Source organism: Rattus norvegicus, chromosome 5 (assembly GCF_036323735.1).
Source record: "Rattus norvegicus strain BN/NHsdMcwi chromosome 5, GRCr8, whole genome shotgun sequence".
NCBI lineage: Eukaryota > Metazoa > Chordata > Mammalia > Rodentia > Muridae > Rattus > Rattus norvegicus.
In genome coordinates this window covers 21,290,176-21,313,047 of record NC_086023.1, presented here as the reverse complement: position 1 = coordinate 21,313,047, position 22,872 = coordinate 21,290,176, and the positions used below count along the sequence as shown (strand labels likewise).

At 38.9% G+C, this 22,872-nt stretch overlaps 1 protein-coding gene across 11 annotated transcripts in view; it reads left to right on the top strand.

The window, feature by feature from the left end:
* Tmem68 (transmembrane protein 68) overlaps nucleotides 1-21,373 on the top strand; it is a 30,769-nt gene extending 9,396 nt beyond the window's left edge. For 5 of the 11 annotated variants that reach the window (XM_006237827.5, XM_039109759.2, XM_039109757.2 and 2 more), the window contains exons 4-8: nucleotides 8,150-8,314; nucleotides 11,196-11,389; nucleotides 16,415-16,475; nucleotides 18,504-18,643; nucleotides 19,838-21,151. In XM_006237827.5, coding sequence (XP_006237889.1) covers nucleotides 8,150-8,314; nucleotides 11,196-11,389; nucleotides 16,415-16,475; nucleotides 18,504-18,643; nucleotides 19,838-19,942 — 665 coding nt within the window. In that variant the 3' untranslated portion in view covers nucleotides 19,943-21,151. Of the gene's footprint in view, nucleotides 1-8,149; nucleotides 8,315-9,518; nucleotides 9,646-11,195; nucleotides 11,390-15,069; nucleotides 15,190-16,414; nucleotides 16,476-18,503; nucleotides 18,644-19,657 lie in introns of those variants that run through there. The other 6 variants (XR_010066376.1, NM_001107903.1, XM_006237832.5 and 3 more) reach the window with 6 other exon arrangements.
* The last annotated feature ends 1,499 nt before the right edge of the window (nucleotides 21,374-22,872 follow it).

The following is a 22,872-nucleotide window of genomic DNA, read 5'->3' as shown; positions in this document are numbered from 1 at the left end:
AATGGTTTTAGCCCCTGCTCAAAACTGTATGCTGCATCGGTCCTGCACTGGGTGTTCAGGGTGAAGTCATGGTATTGAACTTTGCAAACAGGAATCATGTTTGGATGCTTTGGATTTTAATATTTGCTTGTTAAATGCTTGGGTGCCAGTACAGGTCTCCGGACACAAAGCATTGTGTTAGCACACATGTGCCCGTCTCAGAGTTGTACCTTGGTTGTCTTTAAAACAGTGGCACTTGTTGACATTACCTATGATACTTGTTAGGAGTTTACATTGTTCACCAACATATACATGGCCTAAATTTCAAGATGTATATCAATTTGAATTTAGGACAATATAGGCAGATTTAGCACTATTTTACATTGGAATTCCAAGGTAGTTTTAGTATTTATGACTCAGAGGCTCAGTGCTTAGCATGCTTTAGTGTTTTATTTTGTTAAGTTACTTTGTTTGGATAAGTGAGACTTTTTAAAAAGTCGAGCTTGTGACGAAAAGGGTCTATGTGTCTGTGCTTTGATTTTGTTTCACTCAAACTTAATGTGTGCTTTTTAAACTTCAGAAGGGTACAAAAACATCATTATAAAAAGAAAAAGAAAAAGGTAGCATGCAAATGAACTCTGTTTAAATGTGGTTTATTTATCATTTGTATATGTGTGGTCAAATAGGACTTCACATGCTATTAACCCTTCTCGCAAATATTTAGTAGTTTATTTAGTTACCTGTTACTGAACAGATTTTATTTATAAGATTTTATTATTCAAAAATATCCCTATGCCAGGATCTATTCAGTATTTTATATTATATTATAAAATTTACCCTCAGATCATATGTACCTTACGATTTAAAAAAATTCTGTGTTCCTACCTTCAAGTGGCTAGCAGCCTTTGAGCTTAAACCTTTCTCAGTTTGTTAAAAAAGCATTCTTCCTGGGTAATGGGAATGACACTCTTTTTTTTTTTTTTTTTTTTTTTTTTATTAACTTGAGTATTTCTTATATACATTTCGAGTGTTATTCCCTTTCCCGGTATCCCGGCAAACAACCCCCTCCCCCCTCCCCTTCCTTATGGGTGTTCTCCTCCCAACCCTCCCCCCATTGCCGCCCTTCCCCCACCAGTCTAGTTCACTGGGGGTTCAGTCTTAGCAGGACCCAGGGCTTCCCCTTCCACTGGTGATCTTACTAGGATATTCATTGCTACCTATGAGGTCAGAGTCCAGGGTCAGTCCATGTATAGTCTTTGGGTAGTGGCTTAGTCCCTGGAAGCTCTGGTTGCTTGGCATTGTTGTACATATGGGGTCTCGAGCCCCTTCAAGCTCTTCCAGTTCTTTCTCTGATTCCTTCAACGGGGGTCCCGTTCTCAGTTCAGTGGTTTGCTACTGGCATTCGCCTCTGTATTTGCTGTATTCTTGCTGTGTCTCTCAGGAGCGATCTACATCCGGCTCCTGTCGGTCTGCACTTCTTTGCTTCATCCATCTTTTCTAATTGGGTGGCTGTATATGTATGGGCCACATGTGGGGCAGGCTCTGAATGGGTGTTCCTTCAGTCTCTGTTTTAATCTTTGCCTCTCTCTTCCCTGCCAAGGGTATTCTTGTTCCCCTTTTAAAGAAGGAGTGAAGCATTCACATTTTGATCATCCGTCTTGAGTTTCATTTGTTCTAGGCATCTAGGGTAATTCAAGCATTTGGGCTAATAGCCACTTATCAATGAGTGCATACCATGTATGTCTTTCTGTGATTGGGTTAGCTCACTCAGGATGATGTTTTCCAGTTCCAACCATTTGCCTACGAATTTCATAAACTCGTTGTTTTTGATAGCTGAGTAATATTCCATTGTGTAGATGTACCACATTTTCTGTATCCATTCCTCTGTTGAAGGGCATCTGGGTTCTTTCCAGGTTCTGGCTATTATAAATAAGGCTGCAATGAACATAGTGGAGCACGTGTCTTTTTTATATGTTGGGGCATCTTTTGGGTATATGCCCAAGAGAGGTATAGCTGGATCCTCAGGCAGTTCAATGTCCAATTTTCTGAGGATCCTCCAGACTGATTTCCAGAATGGTTGTACCAGTTTGCAATCCCACCAACAATGGAGGAGTGTTCCTCTTTCTCCGCATCCTTGTCAGCATCTGCTGTCACCTGAGTTTTTGATCTTAGCCATTCTCACTGGTGTGAGGTGAAATCTCAGGGTTGTTTTGATTTGCATTTCCCTTATGACTAAAGATGTTGAACATTTCTTTAGGTGTTTCACAGCCATTCGGCATTCCTCAGCTGTGAATTCTTTGTTTAGCTCTGAACCCCATTTTTTAATAGGGCTATTTGTTTCCCTGCGGTCTAACTTCTTGAGTTCTTTGTATATTTTGGATATAAGGCCTCTATCTGTTGTAGGATTGGTAAAGATCTTTTCCCAATCTGTTGGTTGCCGTTTTGTCCTAACCACAGTGTCCTTTGCCTTACAGAAGCTTTGCAGTTTTATGAGATCCCATTTGTGGATTCTTGATCTTAGAGCGTAAGCCATTGGTGTTTTGTTTAGGAAATTTTTTCCAGTGCCCATGTGTTCCAGATGCTTCCCTAGTTTTTCTTCTATTAGTTTGAGTGTGTCTGGTTTGATGTGGAGGTCCTTGATCCACTTGGACTTAAGCTTTGTACAGGGTGATAAGCATGGATCGATCTGCATTCTTCTACATGTTGACCTCCAGTTGAACCAGCACCATTTGCTGAAAATGTTATCTTTTTTCCATTTGATGGTTTTGGCTCCTTTGTCAAAAATCAAGTGACTATAGGTGTGTGGGTTCATTTCTGGGTCTTCAATTCTATTCCATTGGTCTATCTGCCTGTCTCTGTACCAATACCATGCAGTTTTTATCACTATTGCTCTGTAATACTGCTTGAGTTCAGGGATAGTGATTCCCCCTGAAGTCCTTTTATTGTTGAGGATAGCTTTAGCTATCCTGGGTTTTTTGTTATTCCAGATGAATTTGCAAATTGTTTTGTCTAACTCTTTGAAGAATTGGATTGGTATTTTGATGGGGATTGCATTGAATCTGTAGATCGCTTTTGGTAAAATGGCCATTTTTACTATATTAATCCTGCCAATCCATGAGCATGGGAGATCTTTCCATCTTCTGAGGTCTTCTTCAATTTCCTTCTTCAGTGTCTTGAAGTTCTTATTGTACAGATCTTTTACTTGCTTTGTTAAAGTCACACCGAGGTACTTTATATTATTTGGGTCTATTATGAAGGGTGTCGTTTCCCTAATTTCTTTCTCGGCTTGTTTCTCTTTTGTATAGAGGAAGGCAACTGATTTATTTGAGTTAATTTTATACCCAGCCACTTTGCTGAAGTTGTTTATCAGCTTTAGTAGTTCTCTGGTGGAACTTTTGGGATCACTTAAATATACTATCATATCATCTGCAAATAGTGATATTTTGACTTCTTCTTTTCCGATCTGTATCCCCTTGACCTCCTTTTGTTGTCTGATTGCTCTGGCTAGAACTTCAAGAACTATATTGAATAAGTAGGGAGAGAGTGGGCAGCCTTGTCTAGTCCCTGATTTTAGTGGGATTGCTTCAAGTTTCTCTCCATTTAGTTTAATGTTAGCAACTGGTTTGCTGTATATGGCTTTTACTATGTTCAGGTATGGGACTTGAATTCCTATTCTTTTCAGGACTTTTATCATGAAGGGGTGTTGAATTTTGTCAAATGCTTTCTCAGCGTCTAATGAAATGATCATGTGGTTCTGTTCTTTCAGTTTGTTTATATAATGGATCACTTTGATGGTTTTCCATATATTAAACCATCCCTGCATGCCTGGGATGAAGCCTACTTGGTCATGGTGGATGATTGTTCTGATGTGCTCTTGGATTCGGTTTGCCAGAATTTTGTTGAGTATTTTTGCGTCGATATTCATAAGGGAAATTGGTCTGAAGTTCTCTTTCTTTGTTGTGTCTTTGTGTGGTTTAGGTATAAGAGTAATTGTGGTTTCGTAGAAGGTATTTGGTAGTGATCCATCTGTTTCAATTTTGTGGAATAGTTTGGATAATATTGGTATGAGGTCTTCTATGAAGGTTTGATAGAATTCTGCACTAAACCCGTCTGGACCTGGGCTCTTTTTGGTTGGGAGACCTTTAATGACTGCTTCTATTTCCTTAGGAGTTATGGGGTTGTTTAACTGGTTTATCTGTTCCTGATTTAACTTCGATACCTGGTATCTGTCTAGGAAATTGTCCATTTCCTGAAGATTTTCAAGTTTTGTTGAATATAGGTTTTTATAGTAAGATCTGATGATTTTTTGAATTTCCTCTGAATCTGTAGTTATGTCTCCCTTTTCATTTCTGATTTTGTTAATTTGGACGCACTCTCTGTGTCCTCTCGTTAGTCTGGCTAAGGGTTTATCTATCTTGTTGATTTTCTCAAAGAACCAACTTTTGGTTCTGTTGATTCTTTCTACGGTCCTTTTTGTTTCTACTTGGTTGATTTCCGCTCTGAGTTTGATTATTTCCTGCCTTCTACTCCTCCTGGGTGTATTTGCTTCTTTTTGTTCTAGAGCTTTTAGGTGTGCTGTCAAGCTGCTGACATATGCTCTTTCCTGTTTCTTTCTGCAGGCACTCAGCGCTATGAGTTTTCCTCTTAGCACAGCTTTCATTGTGTCCCATAAGTTTGGGTATGTTGTACCTTCATTTTCATTAAATTCTAAAAAGTTTTTAATTTCTTTCTTTATTTCTTCCTTGACCAGGTTATCATTGAGTAGAGCATTGTTCAATTTCCAAGTATATGTGGGCATTCTTCCTTGATTGTTATTGAAGACCAGTTTTAGGCCGTGGTGGTCCGATAGCACGCATGGGATTATTTCTATCTTTCTGTACCTGTTGAGGCCCGTTTTTTGACCAATTATATGGTCAATTTTGGAGAAAGTACCATGAGGAGCTGAGAAGAAGGTATATCCTTTTGCTTTAGGATAGAATGTTTTATAAATATCCGTTAAGTCTATTTGGCTCATGACTTCTCTTAGTCTGTCTACATCTCTGTTTAATTTCTGTTTCCATGATCTGTCCATTGATGAGAGTGGGGTGTTGAAATCTCCCACTATTATTGTGTGAGGTGCAATGTGTGTTTTGAGCTTTAGTAAGGTTTCTTTTACGTATGTAGGTACCCTTGTATTTGGGGCATAGATATTTAGGATTGAGAGTTCACCTTGGTGGATTTTTCCTTTGATGAATATGAAGTGTCCTTCCTTATCTTTTTTGATGACTTTTAGTTGAAAATTGATTTTATTTGATATTAGAATGGCTACTCCAGCTTGCTTCTTCTGACCCTTTGCTTGGAAAATTGTTTTCCAGCCTTTCACTCTGAGGTAATGTCTGTGTTTGTCTCTGAGGTGTGTTTCCTGTAGGCAGCAGAATGCAGGGTCCTCGTTGCGTATCCAGTTTGTTAATCTATGTCTTTTTATTGGGGAGTTGAGGCCATTGATGTTGAGAGATATTAAGGAATAGTGATTATTGCTTCCCGGTATATTCATATTTGGATGTGAGGTTATGTTTGTGTGCTTTCATTCTCTTTGTTTTGTTGCCAAGACGATTAGTTTCTTGCTTCTTCTAGGGTATAGCTTGCCTCCTTATGTTGGGCTTTACCATTTATTATCCTTTGTAGTGCTGGATTTGTAGAAAGATATTGTGTAAATTTGGTTTTGTCATGGAATATCTTGGTTTCTCCATCTATGTTAATTGAGAGTTTTGCAGGATACAGTAACCTGGGCTGGCATTTGTGTTCTCTTAGGGTCTGTATGACATCAGTCCAGGATCTTCTGGCCTTCATAGTTTCTGGCGAGAAGTCTGGTGTGATTCTGATAGGTCTGCCTTTATATGTTACTTGACCTTTTTCCCTTACTGCTTTTAATATTCTTTCTTTATTTTGTGCGTTTGGTGTTTTGACTATTATGTGACGGGAGGTGTTTCTTTTCTGGTCCAATCTATTTGGAGTTCTGTAGGCTTCTTGTATGTCTATGGGTATCTCTTTCTTTAGGTTAGGGAAGTTTTCTTCTATGATTTTGTTGAAGATATTTACTGGTCCTTTGAGCTGGGAGTCTTCACTCTCTTCTATACCTATTATCCTTAGGTTTGATCTTCTCATTGAGTCCTGGATTTCCTGTATGTTTTGTACCAGTAGCTTTTTCCGCTTTACATTATCTTTGACAGTTGAGTCAATGATTTCTATGGAATCTTCTGCTCCTGAGATTCTCTCTTCCATCTCTTGTATTCTGTTGGTGAAGCTTGTATCTACAGCTCCTTGTCTCTTCTTTTGATTTTCTATATCCAGGGTTGTTTCCATGTGTTCTTTCTTGATTGCTTCTATTTCCATTTTTAATTCCTTCAACTGTTTGATTGTGTTTTCCTGGAATTCTTTCAGGGATTTTTGCGTCTCCTCTCTATGGGTTTCTACTTGTTTATTTATGTTTTCCTGGAATTCTTTCAGGCATTTTTGCGATTCCTCTCTGTAGGCTTCTACTTGTTCTCTAAGGGAGTTCTTCACGTCTTTCTTGAAGTCTCCAGCATCGTGATCAAATATGATTTTGAAACTAGATCTTGCTTTTCTGGTGTGTTTGGACATTCCATGTTTGTTTTGGTGGGAGAATTGGGCTCCGATGATGCCATGTAGTCTTGGTTTCTGTTGCTTGGGTTCCTGCACTTGCTTCTCGCCATCAGATTACCTCTAGTGTTACTTTTTTCTGCTATTTCTGACAGTGGCTAGACTGTCCCTATGAGCCTGTGTGTCAGGAGTGCTGTAGACCTGTTTTACTGTTTTCTTTCAGCCAGTTATGGGGACAGTGTGTTCTGCTTTCGTGCGTGTAGTTTTTCCTCTCTACAGGTCTTCAGCTGTTCCTGTGGGCCTGTGTCTTGAGTTCACCAGGCAGGTCACTTGCAGCATACAAGTTGGTCTTATCTGTGGTCCCGAGGCTCAAGTTCGCTCGTGGGTTGCTGCCCACGGGCTCTTTGCGGCGGCAGCAACCAGGAAGACCTGTGCCGCCCCTTCCGGGAGCTTCAGTGCACCAGGGTTCCAGATGGCCTTTGGTGTTTTCCTCTGGCGTCTGAGATGTATATACAGAGAGCAGTCTCTTCTGGTTTCACAGGCTTGTCTGCCTCTCTGAAGGTTTAGCTCTCCCTCCCACGGGATTTGGGTGCAGAGAACTGTTTATCCGGTCTGTTTCCTTCAGGTTCTGGAGGTGTCTCAGGCAGGGGTCCTGCCGCTCCTGGGCCCTCCCCCACGGGAGCCCAGAGGCCTTATACAGTTTCCTCTTGGGCCAGGGATGTGGGCAGGGGTGGGCAGTGTTGGTGGTCTCTTCTGCTCTGCAGCCTCAGGAGTGCCCACCTGACCAGGCGGTGAGGTCTCTTTCCCACGGGGTCTGGGAGCAGAGAGAGGGGAATGACACTCTTAAAGGCTAGGTTCTTACCATATGTTTGCCTTCAAAATTTATATAGTAATGTCCTCAATAGACATTTTATATTTTTCATAACGTTAAGTGTGATAGCTTAACTGCAATAATCATGGATTGTAGCTCCGTGAGTGTACACTGTTGGGCAGATTAGATTCCTAAGTGTATTCATAGTAGGAACCTACTTAAGCTAAATATGCACCAGCAAGAAAACGTAGGTGTATTCACAATGAGGTGGTGAGTGATTTGTGAGTGAGAAGTATGCAAAGCCATGAGCCCGGGGAGGCTGCTCGTCCTCAGCTGCTCAGGCAGCCCTACCCCTTTCTTCACACTTGGCTGTAACCTCTTATGCCAGCCCAGTGCTGGGGTGGATTCTGTCCCCATCCCTGTGCTTATGCTGTCTACCCTTGGGCGCGTTCCTCTTCCCTAGCAAGCCATCACTGAAGGCTACACTTTCCTGCTTGAGTGCTCTCCTCACAACTCTGCTCTTGATTTGACTCCCACTCCTGGGCCACCCCTGACCTTCCTGGACTCTTAGCACCACTCTGCCACTTGTCCAGTCACATGCCTTGTTTATTCTGTCTTGCTGTACGACTGTGGAGCCAGATTATACCGTGTCTAAAAGGAAGGGGAAGGGGGAAGAGCCGCAGAGGAGACGGGCCCAGGAAGGCAAAGACAGGTTTCCTGTTAGGTATTCTAATTATCTACAACTTGTCTTTCAAACAGGTTATGAAGTTCACGGGATGGAAAAGATACCAGAAGGACCAGCACTTATAATTTTTTATCATGGAGCTATTCCCATAGACTTTTACTACTTCATGGCTAAAATTTTCATCCACAAAGGCAGAACTTGCCGAGTGGTAGCTGACCACTTTGTCTTTAAAATCCCAGGTAAAGCTTAACTGTGTGTAGTGATCAAATTATGTGGTAGTCTCTTTTTATATTGCTTAAAGTGTTTTGTCTCTTTAGGAGAGCAGATTTGAAAACATTTAAATATCCAGTTTAAGTAATACATCTTTTAAAAAATAGTCAAAAATGTCACCTACTTTTTGTTTGGTTTAAAGACTGTCTGGCTCTATTGCCTAAACTCACCTTGAGTGGGTAATCCTCCTGCCTTAGCTTTACAGACTCTCGGCTTTCTAGGTGTGGCCCCCACTTCTGGCTCTATCCATACGTACCCACCCACCCACCCACCCACCGTCCCTTTTCCCTCCTTTCCTCTCTTCCTTGCCACCACTGGCTCTAATTATTCTTTCTCCCTTCTTCTGCCTCTCTCCTCTTCCCCTCCTCCCCTTTCTTCTTCCTCCTTCTTGGTCTCCACTCTTCTCTCCTCCTTGTCCCTTCTCCCCCCTTCCTCCTCTTCCTCTTCCTCCTCCTCATCTCTTTTTATTTTGCTAGAACTGGGGATTGAACCCTAGGGATAAACACATGTTAGGCAAATAAATGCTCTATCACCGTACTGTAGCCCTCTAGTCCTATTTCATTATTTATTATTATTATTAACAGAACTTTAGTCAGTATTTTCTAAGTTAAAAATCTTTTAGAAATTGAGCCAAGTTACCCAGACTTGCCTTTAGCTTATGGTCTTAAGTACTCCTTCTGCCTCAGCCTACCAAGTTGGGGAGACTGCAGCCCTCTATACCCCAGCAGCAGTCTTAAGTCTCAGACTTTGTTTTCTGTGATGCTAGAGATAGAGAACTAGGCAGGGGCTCTGACCTTGAACTAACGATACGCTTAACCCAGATCTTTAACTTTCAAGCAGAATTTTAAAAAAAGAGGCATATTTGTGTATAAGGTAGTTAAGTGTTCATATTTTTTCTTGTTTAGTGCTGTTAAAGTTTAAAGCAGATGAGAATTGGGGGAAATACCCAGGGTATGTTTGTCCATGGTGCCCTGAAGAGTGTGTACACCTACTTCTCCTCCAGTGTGAGATTTGCCTCATGGACCTGAGCTCTTGAGATTGAAGACTGTTCATCATGACTTTATATCTTTTTAAAAAGTTTAGTCAGATTGTTTAAGATAAAATAGTTATTTTTAAAAAATCATTGAATGACATTACTGAGATAAATCTTACTTTCTTTCATCACTAAATCAGTAGAAACCAGCCAGGAGAGTTGATAGTATGTTCTCTGGAGTAATAAAAGCCAAGCTGGCCCAGGAACCAGACTCAAACTCAGCAGTGAGCTAAGGAACAGTCTACTCCAGTGCCTTCTGTAAATATGGTTAGTGCTGTAGTATATGTTAAAACATCTGTTCTCTGTGCATATGTTAAATCGGATGTAATCTTCAGAAAGAGTGCGACGACTTTGTGTAGATGGGTAACAGAAAGGTATTAGAATGCCATCATTTTAGTGGGTTTTATTCCCCCTAAGGAGCTAATGTAAGCATTACCGTCTTACAGTGCTTCCCACCCCTTTCAGGTTCTGGAGATTACACCTAGGGCCTTCCACATGCCAGCCAGGCAGTCCTACACTGATCTACCCCACAACCAAGAATAGCTTTATCATTGGCCCAAATGCTTACCTAACCGTTGTTCTCTTATGGAGCAAAGGCTTGTTTCTGGCTTTTTCTTTTCACACGTAAGAAACGTTTTTAGGTTTTTCAAAATACTTTTTCCTTTATGTTCATACCCTACTTTGACACTGAGTTACCTTTAGTCATTTATAATTTTTAATGCAAGAGAAATTTTGTAGTTCATGGACCCTCCCTTGCATTTACTCAGAGTGAATCTAATTAAGTGGTGCAAAGTAGCTGTTTTTAAGTCTTCCTGAGTTAGAGTGCTGTTTCAGCTCTTCAGGCAAGGGGAAGGAAGCTTTACTCATCTGCCCTGTGGTACGAACTATCCATGTTCTCAGTCTCAGGCAGAAAAAACATGTACACTGACAGTCACATAAAGTTCCACTGTAGGGCTTTTATTAAAGGATTTCTTTACTGACAGGATGTCTTTCATGCGAGAGTAGTCACAGTTTGAAGAAACTGTATAATAGTAAGATTTGGAATTAGCTTTCCTTCAATTGAACTACCTTCTAGTTGGTTAAAAACTTTAATGATATTTGCTGTTGTCATAAAAATTTAATTGTAGGATTAGCATCTAACTTTTATTTCAATATTTGATTGTAGTCTTAGCTGATTTTGGGTATAGCTGAACATAGCTGGATTTACCTTGTCTCAGGTGGTTCTTTGTTACAGGGTTAGTGGTAAATTAGGTTTTTGGTTGTTGGTAAGAAGTCATCTCTGATTGTTTTTCTTTTTTTTTTTTCCGGAGCTGGGGACCGAACCCAGGGCCTTGTGCTTGCTAGGCAAGCGCTCTACCACTGAGCTAAATCCCCAACCCCTGATTATTTTAATATACTTGAGAATATTTGTGGCTTGAAATTCAGTGAAAGGCACGTGGGATAGGACATCATGCAGTGGGAACCTTTGTTGTGTGACTTTGAACGTGCTACGTATTTTAAGCCCAAGTTTTGTCATTTGTAAGATGTGGGGAAGATTCCCCATTTTTCATGGGGTTTTTCATGATAGTTTTGAGTTTTAATTAAGAGTCTGAAAGTGTAAAATAGCCATAGGAAGGGGATAATTAGTCAGGAAGTAATCAAAAGTATATGGTTAGTAAGGTATATATTATTTCATAAGTCAAACAGGTTTTATCCCTTAAGAGCTACTGACTTAAAGTTTATAGAAAGTATGGGTAGTAAATTGCATAGATCATGAATTTTTCTCTGAAAGAATTGAACAAGATCAAGATATATCTTCATGATTATGTTTTTTACAGGGTTCAGTTTATTACTTGATGTATTTTGTGCTCTTCATGGACCAAGAGAAAAATGTGTTGAAATCTTGAGGAGTGGTCACTTGTTAGCTATTTCACCGGGTGGAGTTCGAGAAGCCTTACTTAGTGATGAAACCTACAACATCATATGGGGTAATCGTAAAGGCTTTGCTCAGGTTGCAATCGATGCAAAAGTGGTGAGTCCTCAGTAATTATTCAAGCAAAGCTAACTTGAATTTCAAAGAAATGCACAAAAAGTGAGCCAGAGTGCATGAAGCCACATTCTTTTATTGTAATGCACAAAAGTTACTATACGTAACAGTTTGCAGGCATGTATGGAAAGACGAGTATTCCTTACGTGTGAGAAGCCATCTTAAAAAACAAAAGTCTGATCTGGAAATTTGGCAAGTGTTCAACAAAGTTTTCTCAGTTGTAAATTCCCCTTTCTTCTTTATGAGATTTGTACCCAGCCCACCATTCTTTCAGATATTCTTTTTTAAATGATATAATCAGCTCATTCTGTGTATGTTAAACCTATGCTAACCTTATATGAATGGGTTGGTGTGTTTTATGGATGAGTTTGGTTTAACAGTTGTTTTATGTGTAATTGGTTTTTATAACAATACATGTACTATGTGACTGATGTCTCTTTTCATTAAATGTGGTAATGTGGTTAGCTATTTTCTAGTATAATGATAAGTGGACAGTGGTGTAATAAATACAACACTTTCCAAATGAATTCATCAGTAAAATTAAACGTACTTGGGAGATTCACTATAGCTAATTGTCCTTCCTCAACCAAATGTTAAGAATGCACTCTTTTTTTTTTTTTTTTTTTTTTTTCTTTTCTTTTCTTTTTTTCGGAGCTGGGGACCGAACCCAGGGCCTTGCGCTTGCTAGGCAAGCGCTCTACCACTGAGCTAAATCCCCAACCCCAAGAATGCACTCTTACTGGTTGATGGTTTTGTTTGTTTTTTATTTTGCCTTTGAAAAGTATTTCGTAGTCTTTTGTTCTCCATAGGCATTTTATCCTAAGGACATTGCAGTCCCTTGCCGGACTCTTGTTCTTTTCCCCAGACTTAGAGGTGGGGTCAGCTGCAGTAGCTTTCAGAGTTCAGGTCGTTGTCTTTAGAGATTAGTCTGCGTCTTTGGTTTTACTGTGTATCATTTAAATATAGACTGTTGATTAAAAAAAAAGATGTGGGTGGCTCAGTCTAACCAAAGAGGAATGTCTAAAGAGGAATGGATATTAGTATGTTTGAATGACGACTTTACAGTTGAACGAAATTCTCTAAAGAGCTCAGTGGTTCTTTTCTCTCCTGGACCTATGTGTATGCTTATATGTGACTCCTGGAAGTCATTGACAGAGTGCTTTAATACGGGCTCCTAGTTTAAATTAATCTACTTCCTGACTTTTTAAATACATGTGTTAAAACAATAAATATTGTAAGTTCTTTAAGTACAAGAATTTTATATTTAAATCTTTAGTGCATTTTCTACTTTGAGTAGGGCTTAAATTTTTGTCTTTAAACACAGATTGCATAACTCAACAAAACACTTTTTAATTTATGCATTTTTGTGTTAGTAATAAAAAACTGACTAATAACACATTTTATCCATTTTCTTCAAGAGATGTAGAAATCAGAACTGTAGATTGTTAGTAATAATGGTATACAAAAGGGTGCATGCAGCTGTGCAAAATTAAGAATGATCAATGCGATATTTTAATGCAAGAATAACTAAAATTCTAATCTAAACCAAAACATTGACTCATTTTCTATAAGTTTATATTTTGAAAGGTTTGTTTTTGTATGAATTTCAGATCAAGATAATAAAAGTAACTTTGAATCTTTTAAGTTTATCATGGTTTTTAACAGTTCATTCTTATGTTTGTAGTTTTAAGGAAGATAGTGCTTAGGAGACCTAACAGAGAGAAAGGACAAAAGAAGTTGAATTCAAAAGAACAAGAATTCAGATTCTTGAATTTCTTGGTAACTTTTTAAGATAATCTAGATAATTTAATTAATTTTTTAAATAAAATTCCAAAAAATTGTGAAATAACCTTCTATACATTTAAATCAAATCCAAATTTTACTGTTGTGAATTTACTAATCACTTTATAAGTCTGATAACTAGTTTGCAGCACTTTTGAGGTTTGACTCGGGGCTTCACATGGTAATATTACATGAGTAATACTCTAATGCACCGGTTCTCAGCCTGTGGGTTGCCTGAGACTACCAGAAAACAGATGTTTACTCTATGATTCGTAGCAGTAGCAAAATTACAGTTATGAAATGCAATGAAAATAGATTTATGGTTGGGGTCACCATAGCGTTAGGAACTGTATTAAAGGTCCCAGAGTTAGGAAGGCCGTGAACCACTGCTCTAATTTTATAAATGAGGAGGCCCTGGCAGAGAGAGATGGAGTGTGGAAGAAATCTGGTCCCTGACTATTCACAGTGAGCGCAGACACCAAAAACTGAAGGAGTGTCCTACAACGCTAAACAGCGTGAGGGAAACTTCTCAGTTAAATACTCACAGAGTTGTAGATGACAGCTATCCCTTAACCGTCTAAAGCAAACTTCCTTAAGCACCGAGAAAACGCTAAACTAGGGTTGTAAGACCAGCTTCTTAAAACAGGACTGCTGGGTTGAGTCTGCACCTCATTGGTCGAGTTCTGGCTTAGCATGTGCCAGGCTATGAGTCCCAACAATGCCCCTCTGCTCAGAGTAATTTAAAAACTAAACTGGACATACTAGAGGGAACTAAACGGGGAATCGAATTGTAGTTCATAAAATATCATCAGAAAATACGTAAAGGTCGTTTGGATGGGACAGACTTTTGTATGTGTGTACCAAACACCGTTCCTATTTTGTGAATTCCTAGAGAGTCTACGTAGGGAGCTTCACATCTAGGTTGAAGAAAAATTAGTTTATTTAATTGAAAAACACAGACAACAAATACAGTTATTATTTGTTTTTATACTTTATCCATAAAAGCTTTTGAGATAAAGGTAATTATATCTTTCCACTTTTCATATGGAGAAAGCAGGATTAGGTTTGATAAGCAACTTTTTATTACTTTCTATATTTTTAGTAACAGAAATAGGACTCAAAGCCCATGCTAAACTGATGCCGTAAGAATACATATATGTGGGTACAGAAATTATAAATTCTTGATTGCCTATACAGCTGTCTTGTGTAGAAGTATGTACAAGAAAAGTGCTAAATGTACATCAAATTATAAATGCTAATGCTGTGTCTTTACGTATGGAAGCTTGACGCATAAAAACTTAAGTTCAGATTACATGGAAGATTGAGCCAGCTAGGGCAAGCTTTCCTCTAGGGCTTCTAGAATGTTCTGCTCCAAAGGTTTAGCTTTTGAAGCAGAGTGGAACCTAATGATCTTGATGATTATTATGATTAAAGTGCATGCTTTAATACAGGTTTCTGGAACCATGCCGGCCTTTAGCCCTGGCCAGCAGTTGTACTCAGGGAGAACACAGTACATCCGTGAGCTGAAAGGCTCTCTGTTCCTTCTGTGCATTCCGAGTTCTGAGTTCTGGGAGTGCACCTTCTGAAAATTCTAGAATTTTATCCATTTTATTTTATAAAATTTGTAATGTCTTAGGTGGTAGGGGATATTTTACCAGAAACAGTCAGTGTCCATTATCATCTTCATAAGGCAGTTTCATGAGTTGGCCTCATCAGAGTTTACATTCCTCACTTGACAGCTCTGTCTGCTTTCTCTAGTGTTAGATGACTGCTGCCTGCTTCTGACCTCTGTTTATAGAACATAGTTCGTTAGAAGTCTTCCTGTTATGTGTCCATTTTCTCTTTAGTGCATCCATAACTGTATTTTATCTCATCTGTTCCAGGTACTCTCTAAGTGCGAGGGATACAACAGTGAACGTGTTAAACATGTGTTAGGTGTCCCTGAATGTAGATGGCTTTCCTCTGGTAGGAGGAGAGCGACAGCAGTGATCAGCTAGTTCAATGTGAGGTTAAGTTTTATGAAGTTTATCCTTGTGTTTTCTAGTCTCTAAAACTGAATGGAAAAGACTTAAGACTATCGTTATCTAAAACCCTGCTTTTATACAGTTCTATAAATAATGTGAGACTTCATGAATGTGTGCACACGCGCGCGCACACACACACACACACACACACACACACACAGAGAGAGACACACACACACCCACACCCACACAGTTTTATCTATTTAGAACATCTTGCTCAGCATATTTGTTTATAATGAAAGTATTTTATTCAATTTTGATATATTTATTGTTTATAATACCATAACCTTCTTATATTATACTTTATATTTCATTATTTTATGACATTTACCTAACATTTCTAGTATTAAATATCACATTTAACTATTGATGTTCATGAAATGTCCTATAAACTAAATTCATAGTTTCATAAAAATGAGTTACTAATTCCATGAGACCATCATTTAATTTATATAAAATTTCCCTTTGTCTTATTTACTTTTCTGTTTCTGTCACCAAATGCCATGATAAAGGTAGCTTATTAAAAAGAGCATGTAATTTTGGGCTCACAATGCCTGAGGGTTGTAGTCCATAACTATCCTGGCAGAGAGAGTTCACATCTGATCCATGAACTGGAGGCAGACAGAGCTAACTGTGACTACTGTGGGAGTTTTGAAACCTCAGAGTCCGCCCTCAGTGACACACTTCCTCCAGCAAGCCCTCACCTCCTAATTCTTCCCCAGCAGTTCTGCCAACCGGGGACTGAGAATTCAAATGTCTGAGCTTAGAGGGGTCATTCTCACTGACCACCATACCCCTTTCAAAGTGTCTTTGTTTTGTAACCAGTAAGTGTATTATTTAGGAATTAGTAAAACTAATTTACCATATCCATTATTCACAATTTATTACATATTCAATTAAATAATTATTCATTATTTAATGAAATCAATGAGTATTGTAATCTTTGAGTTTCTAGGGTTTATAAGAAAAATTGGTAGATGAAATATTATGTGCTACAGCTAGAGGATAGCCATTACAATTTATATTTTCATAATTGATCAAGTCAAATTTAGTGTGATAAATCACACCACCTTACATATATGCCTTTAGTGTGGAAATCTGTTTTTAGGATTTCAAATGTGCCCACAAAAAAGTTGCCTTAGTGACTCTGGAGACCTTAAGTGGATTTATTTATTTACCTTTTCATTCAAATTCTCTTCCTTAGCCCATTATTCCTATGTTTACACAAAACATCCGAGAAGGATTTAGATCACTCGGAGGAACAAGTAAGTTCTCATTTGTATGGCTTTAATTACAGTGCAATACCTGAAACATTGCAAGTTTGAACCCCGTTAGGAAAACTTTTGATTTTTTGGTTTTGTTTTGGGACAGGGTCTCACTGTGCAGTTCTGGCTGTCCTAGAACTCACAGTATAGACCAGAATAGCCCCAAATGGAGAGATCCCCCTGCCTCTCCCCGTCTCTTGTCGGCCTCTGCCTCTGGAGTGCTGGGGTTAAGAGCACGCACTGCAGCTCCTGGTGACTTTGAGTTGTTAATTTTAGAAGTGAATGTTTTGATGCTGTCTTATATAAACTTTGGGGTTTTGGCTCTAAATAAAGGTAGTTATTATTTGGTAGGACTGGGCATTGAGACCGTTTATGCCCTATAGCCAGACTGGCCTCAATTTTGTAATTTTCATGCTTCAGCCTCCTGACTTCCCGGGTGGGAGAAAATTACGTTTTTGTTAAGAGTATTCTATACATATTAACATTTATTTTAGTGGGCTTTTTAAAACTTAAAAGTGACTCATGTGATACATTGTGTTGATAAGATTTAGAACACTCTTATACCTTATCAACTAGGGAAACTAGCTTTACGATTGGATGACCTACATGGTAGACTGAGGTTGGCGTCACAGAGGATGGAGACGTCATTTACTTTGGCTCATCCTATTATTTTACGTTGATAAGTTCTCTCATCTGTCTTTAGATTACTAATTAAAGACTCACAGTTGTAGGAATGAAAGTTAGGATGTGGTTTTACGTCTCTTATTTTGGAGTGCTCAGCTTGTCTACCTGTGATCTATGTACTATGTTCAGTTGATTACATTTTATGTAGTTGTTGCTGTTCTGTCCACATAGAAGACCCTTTGCAAGCCTTCAATTCCTATTGTTTTAACTTATTTTTATATTTAACTTTGGAAATTTAGTTTTCTGTTAAGTCTTTTTATAATAGTGGATCAGAAGTTGTTACAGAATTCTGTTCGTTTGGCTGCTTTTCAGTTTTCCTTAATTTTAAAGTTCAGTATCTCTCAATTAAGTGTCTTTTATTTTAACATTCATTCTCTCTCATTCATTCATTCATTCATTCATTCATTCATTTTTGAGACAGAGGCTCACTGTTGTGACCCTGGCTGGTTTGGAATTTGTTATGTAGACTGGTCTAGCCTTGACCTTACAGAGATCTGCCTACTTCTGTCTGTCTCCTCACCAGTGTTGGAATATTAGGCGTACATCACTACACCTGGCTAACTAATTTTTGTGAGTGTTGCTTTGGGTGTGATAGTAAATTTTGTGTTTTTCAACGTAATCAGTGTTTTCAGAACATAACTATGTGTTTCATGAAACTTTCTTTTTGGATTCCGTTGATGCAGTTTTTGTTTTTTAACCTCCTCCACTTACTTATTTTTAAGACATTTAAATTCCTTCACGCTGCGTTTGAGACCGGTGATGTCTAGTAGGCCGGTGCGTGAGGTCTGCATGAGCTCTCCTGTCTCTTGTCTTTTGTGTGTGCATCACTGGCTATGCCTCCCTGAACATTCCTAGCTCTTGGAGAGCTCATTAGCCTCTGCTGTGCAGTGATAGGAATGGCTTAGTCTCCTAATATGCTTATATTTTTACATGCTACTGGGTCTTTTAATGAATCCACTTAGTGTTTCTCTTTCTTTATAAAAAACATGATAACAGAGTACAGAGAATTGTCCCTTCAGCAGTCTCTGGGGTCCATCTTTATGAGCACATTGCACCAGTGTCCTGATGAAAAACTTACTTTGAAGAAATGTTGTGCTAGTCATGAGGTTTAGTGGCAGAGTACTTGTCTAGCATGTAGGAGGCACTGGATTCAGTGTCCGTGTCCCACCACCACCACACATACACACACACACACACACACACACACACACACACACACACACACACACAGTAATTGCTAAGGATTGATATTTTCTACAAGTCATGTGTCATTACTTAGAAAGTTTACAGTTATATGCTTAGCATTTTTGGCCATTAAAACTGATTTTGCTTACTTTAAAACAGGATTGTTTAAATGGCTTTATGAAAAATTCCGCTATCCGTTTGCTCCAATGTATGGAGGTTTTCCTGTGAAGTTGCGGACCTTCTTGGGTGATCCTATTCCGTATGACCCAGAGGTAACAGCAGAAGAATTAGCTGAAAAGGTAATTTGGGTTTTCTTTTTTAGTCTTAGCCCAGATTTTGTTTTAAATTATTTGAAATTTCATTGTTCGTGTAGTATATGTGGGAAATTACCGAACAGTGACTTTGCCCCATTGGTAACATTCGGTCTCGTGATATTTTTACTGACGTGAGTTTGGATGGGAGTATACTACACAAATTCAGTGTTTAGAAGCCAGGGGTAGATTAATAGGCGTCTGTAGGAAATCTAGAAATACCTTCGTATATCTGAATTTTTAATTTAAGAACTAGGGTTAAGGAAAAAAGCCAGAATTGATGGTAAAGACTTAGAATTCAGGTATTGTATATCTATTGTGGAGGCTTTAAAGTTTACAAGGCAGACAGGTAAGAAAACATCATTCACATAGTAAGGATTTTTTAAATGTTAGAGTAAGTAGTAATCTTGAAAAGAGACGAAGAATCATGAGAATGAGAAAAGTCTACTCAGCTTGGAATTAAGCACTGAGAGAATGAAAATTAAAACAATGAAAAAGGGGCCATAAATACTGTGTTATTGAATAACTTAGGATGCATATAAGCTTTTGTAGTTTTTTCATACCAGGTATCAAAGTCAGAGCCTGGCTCATGCTAGGCAAGTGCTCGACCGCCCAGCCACACTCCTTGCTTGCTGTGTTTGTGTTTTGATTAACTTTTATACCACTCTTTATAAACTATATTAGTGGGATTCATTTAAAACATTTTGAATTATGATAGAAAATATATAGAATTGCTGGGCATGGTGTTCACCATTAATGTGCCATTCATCTTCTGGGGGAAAGGGTGAGGGGATCTCTGTGAATTGTGGCCAGCCTGGTTTTCATAGTGAGACCCTGTCTTAATTAAGACAAGGTGAAACAAAACAAAAACAGGTATACTTACAGTTCAGGTCTGCTAAGCACATCCACGCTGTTGAACAAAAGAGATCTTCAAGATTTTTACAATGAAAAACTGGGTTTATTCCCACTGAACATCATCTTCCCATTTTTCCCTCTACTAAGCCCCTGACAAGGCCCTGAAATCTGAAATGCTCAAATTGCTAGAAGAAAACGCAGGCAGTGCCCTGTGAGACCTGGGTGTGGGACAGAAATGCTTCTGCAAGTCCCATCTCATGAAAATCCCACAAGATGAACTGAGCTGAGGCTGAACCAATAGTGGCTTTACTTTTGTTTTCTAAATAGACTAAGAACGCTGTTCAAGCTTTGATCGACAAGCACCAAAGGATACCGGGGAACATTAGGAGTGCTTTGCTGGACCGCTTTCATAAAGAGCAGAAGGCTAATTGACAGATAATTTCGTGTGTCTCTAATGCCAAGTTTGCATCTGTGGTACTGCCTTTTAAACTTTTGTAGGTTGTATAATAGTCTTTTTAAAACCTGCTAATGAGCATCTTTCTTTAGAATTTAAACTTTCTATGGTTAATCTTACCCTTTCAATCAGTTTTGTCAAATGTAGTAAGTAACTCACCATTTGCTTGACTCAGAAGATGATCATGTTGCATTTGCAATCCTTAGTAGTATATGATAGGCACAAGTCTTCCTGGATACCAGCAGTCTAGGTTAGGCAGACTTCACTAAATTATGCTTCTGTGTTTGTGTCTGTTGTGCCAATGGGATGGTGAGAGGTACCTGAGCTGGGGTGTAGCACTTGCTTAGTTTAGGTGAGCGGTGCCTTTGTATCCATCCTTCATTCCACTCACAACTGCTGGTAAGTTGTGAAACGCTTTTGCACCTCCGTGGTTTATGTTAAGCATGGTAATACTGTGGTGGTGAACATTAAGTTGCTTATGTCTACTGTGATATATCCGTATCTATATATCTGATAGATATCTGTAGTGAGAAATCTGTAATTGAATTGATTCCTGAATCCTTTAGGAGTTATGTACATTTTTGTTTATTGGGTATTGAAATTACTCCTTCAGGGATGATGTCCAGTTGCCAAGCACAATGAAAGAGATGTACTATTTTGTAAATCAAATCATTGTTATTTGTAGTATTTATTAACAGAGTTGTTTGGTATTTATTTTAAACAAGGATCTAAGTAAATGTATAGGATGGATTGTCAGCACGTGTCTTACACGGTGTAAAGATAAAATCGTGGGCACGCTCTGCAGTTTATGTTAGAGCAGATCCTAGGCTGAGGAGTGACAACTGAGGAAGCTCTGCCTCGCTTGTCCCAGGGCTCGCTTCCGTGCTCTGCAGCCAGTCACGTGGTTATATCTGTAAAATGTACTTGAATGATGAATTTCTGTAAACATGGAGTCCTCTGAAAATGTAATTACTTTGAATTGTTGTCTTCTTGAAAACTTATTTTAAAAGTATTTAAACAGCCAAGTATCATGAATTCATCGCAGTGTGTCTTCCCCCTTTGCAGTACTTGGGTTTTATATGGACTTTTTAACTACAAGTGTATATTTGTGATATGTATAATGTATGTATAATGTATATAGAAATGGTGTGAAAATAAAGCTGAACTGCAACTCCTCTCTAGTAAAATTGTGTTATGAATGATGTTCTTGTTTCTTCTTCATATTTCTCAGCAGTCACTTCTTTAGTCACAGTAATATGTGATATACTTCCTATGTAGTCAGCATATTTCACGGACAGTTTCAGAGAAAGGAGTCGATTTTCTGCCACCCCCTCCCCCTGTTAGTGAATCTTACTTGGTTCAAAGCTGTTAAGTATTTCTAAAATGAATGGACAAAAGACTATAATGTGAACAAGAAAACTACTTTTGGAGAATTACTTGATTCTAAAGATTGAGGAAAGAGTGCCATTGGTTGCTAATGTTGAAAAAGTGGTCATTTCCAAGTGTTTAAGTATTACTGTTCTATTTCAAATGACCTTAGTTCCTTGTACTCTCTCTGTCAGAATCCCATCCTGACTCATACCTTTGTCTGTGTGCTGCTTGAACTTAAGGATGCTTTGTAAGATGCTGGGACTGAGACTTGATATAGATATGGAGATCATGATGGTGAGCGTGCATTAGAGCCTGACCTGGTGCCAACATGAAGGGACTTTAGAAACTTGACTTTGGTCTGCTTTGTAGGGAGAGAGAAGCTTCAGACTGTCTTTTAAACCATCTATTTAGAAAAAAGAATCTTAAACTTTTCAATATTGCACTCATAGTAGAAATACTCCTTGAACTCCACCCATAGTCAGCAGTTGTTAGCATGTCACTTTGTTCTGTTTTCTTCCCAGGCTCTTTCCCTCAGTCGACGTGTGCACATCTAGGACTTTATTTGGTTGGTTGGTTTTTCCCTCCCTCCCTCCCTCCCTCCCTCCCCCCCTCCCCTTTCCTCCCTCCTTCCCTCTCCCTTCTTCTCTTTCTTTTGCTCCTGAACAATGAGCAGTAAACAAAGAAGTTTATATCAATACAAGGCTTTTCTGTACAGACCATACATTAGTTTTTATGGACTGTCAAGAAGGCTTGGCAGGTGTCTTAATTTAGATTCTATTGCTATGAGGAGATACCATGGCCAAGGCACCTCTTATAAAGGAAAACATTTGAGGCTAGTGTATAGTCTTTGAGGTTTAGTTCATTATCATCATGGTGGGAAGAATGGCGTCATGCAGGAAGACTTGATGCTGGAGGGGCTGAAGCAGCAGCAGGAGACTCTGATTCCACACTGGGCAGAGCCTGAGCATAGGAGATCTCAGAGCCCACCTATACAATGACCCGCTTCCTCCATCAAGGCCACACTTGCTGCAATAAGGCCACACCCCTTAATAATGCCACTCCCTATGGCCAAACATCGAAACACTAGGAATCTGTGGGGCCAAACATATTCCAACCAACACAGCAGGTAAAGGCACTTACACTAAGTCTGAATTCAGTCCCTGGGACCCACACGGTGGAAGGAAAAAAATCCCTGCAAATTGTTCTCTGACCACACATGTTTACAGTGGCTTCTGTATGCCCACATGTATACACAGTAAAAAAATTAACATTAAAAATTCAAGGTTCATTAGTTTTCCACCGTAATGGCTATATTGGATTTGTGCTTCACCCTCCAGCGGAAACTTGACCACTGCAGTTTTCCTGCCTATTTAGTCCTCTGTAATCTGGTGTGATTTCTCAGTCCTATGGTGTCTTTAATGATACTGAGAATCTGGAATAGGAGGGATGCTTGTCCTTGTTAAACCCTTTATTTTTATCTTCTCATACTTTATTTGATTTGATTCAGGGTGTGTGATCCAGACTCATGACTTTAATG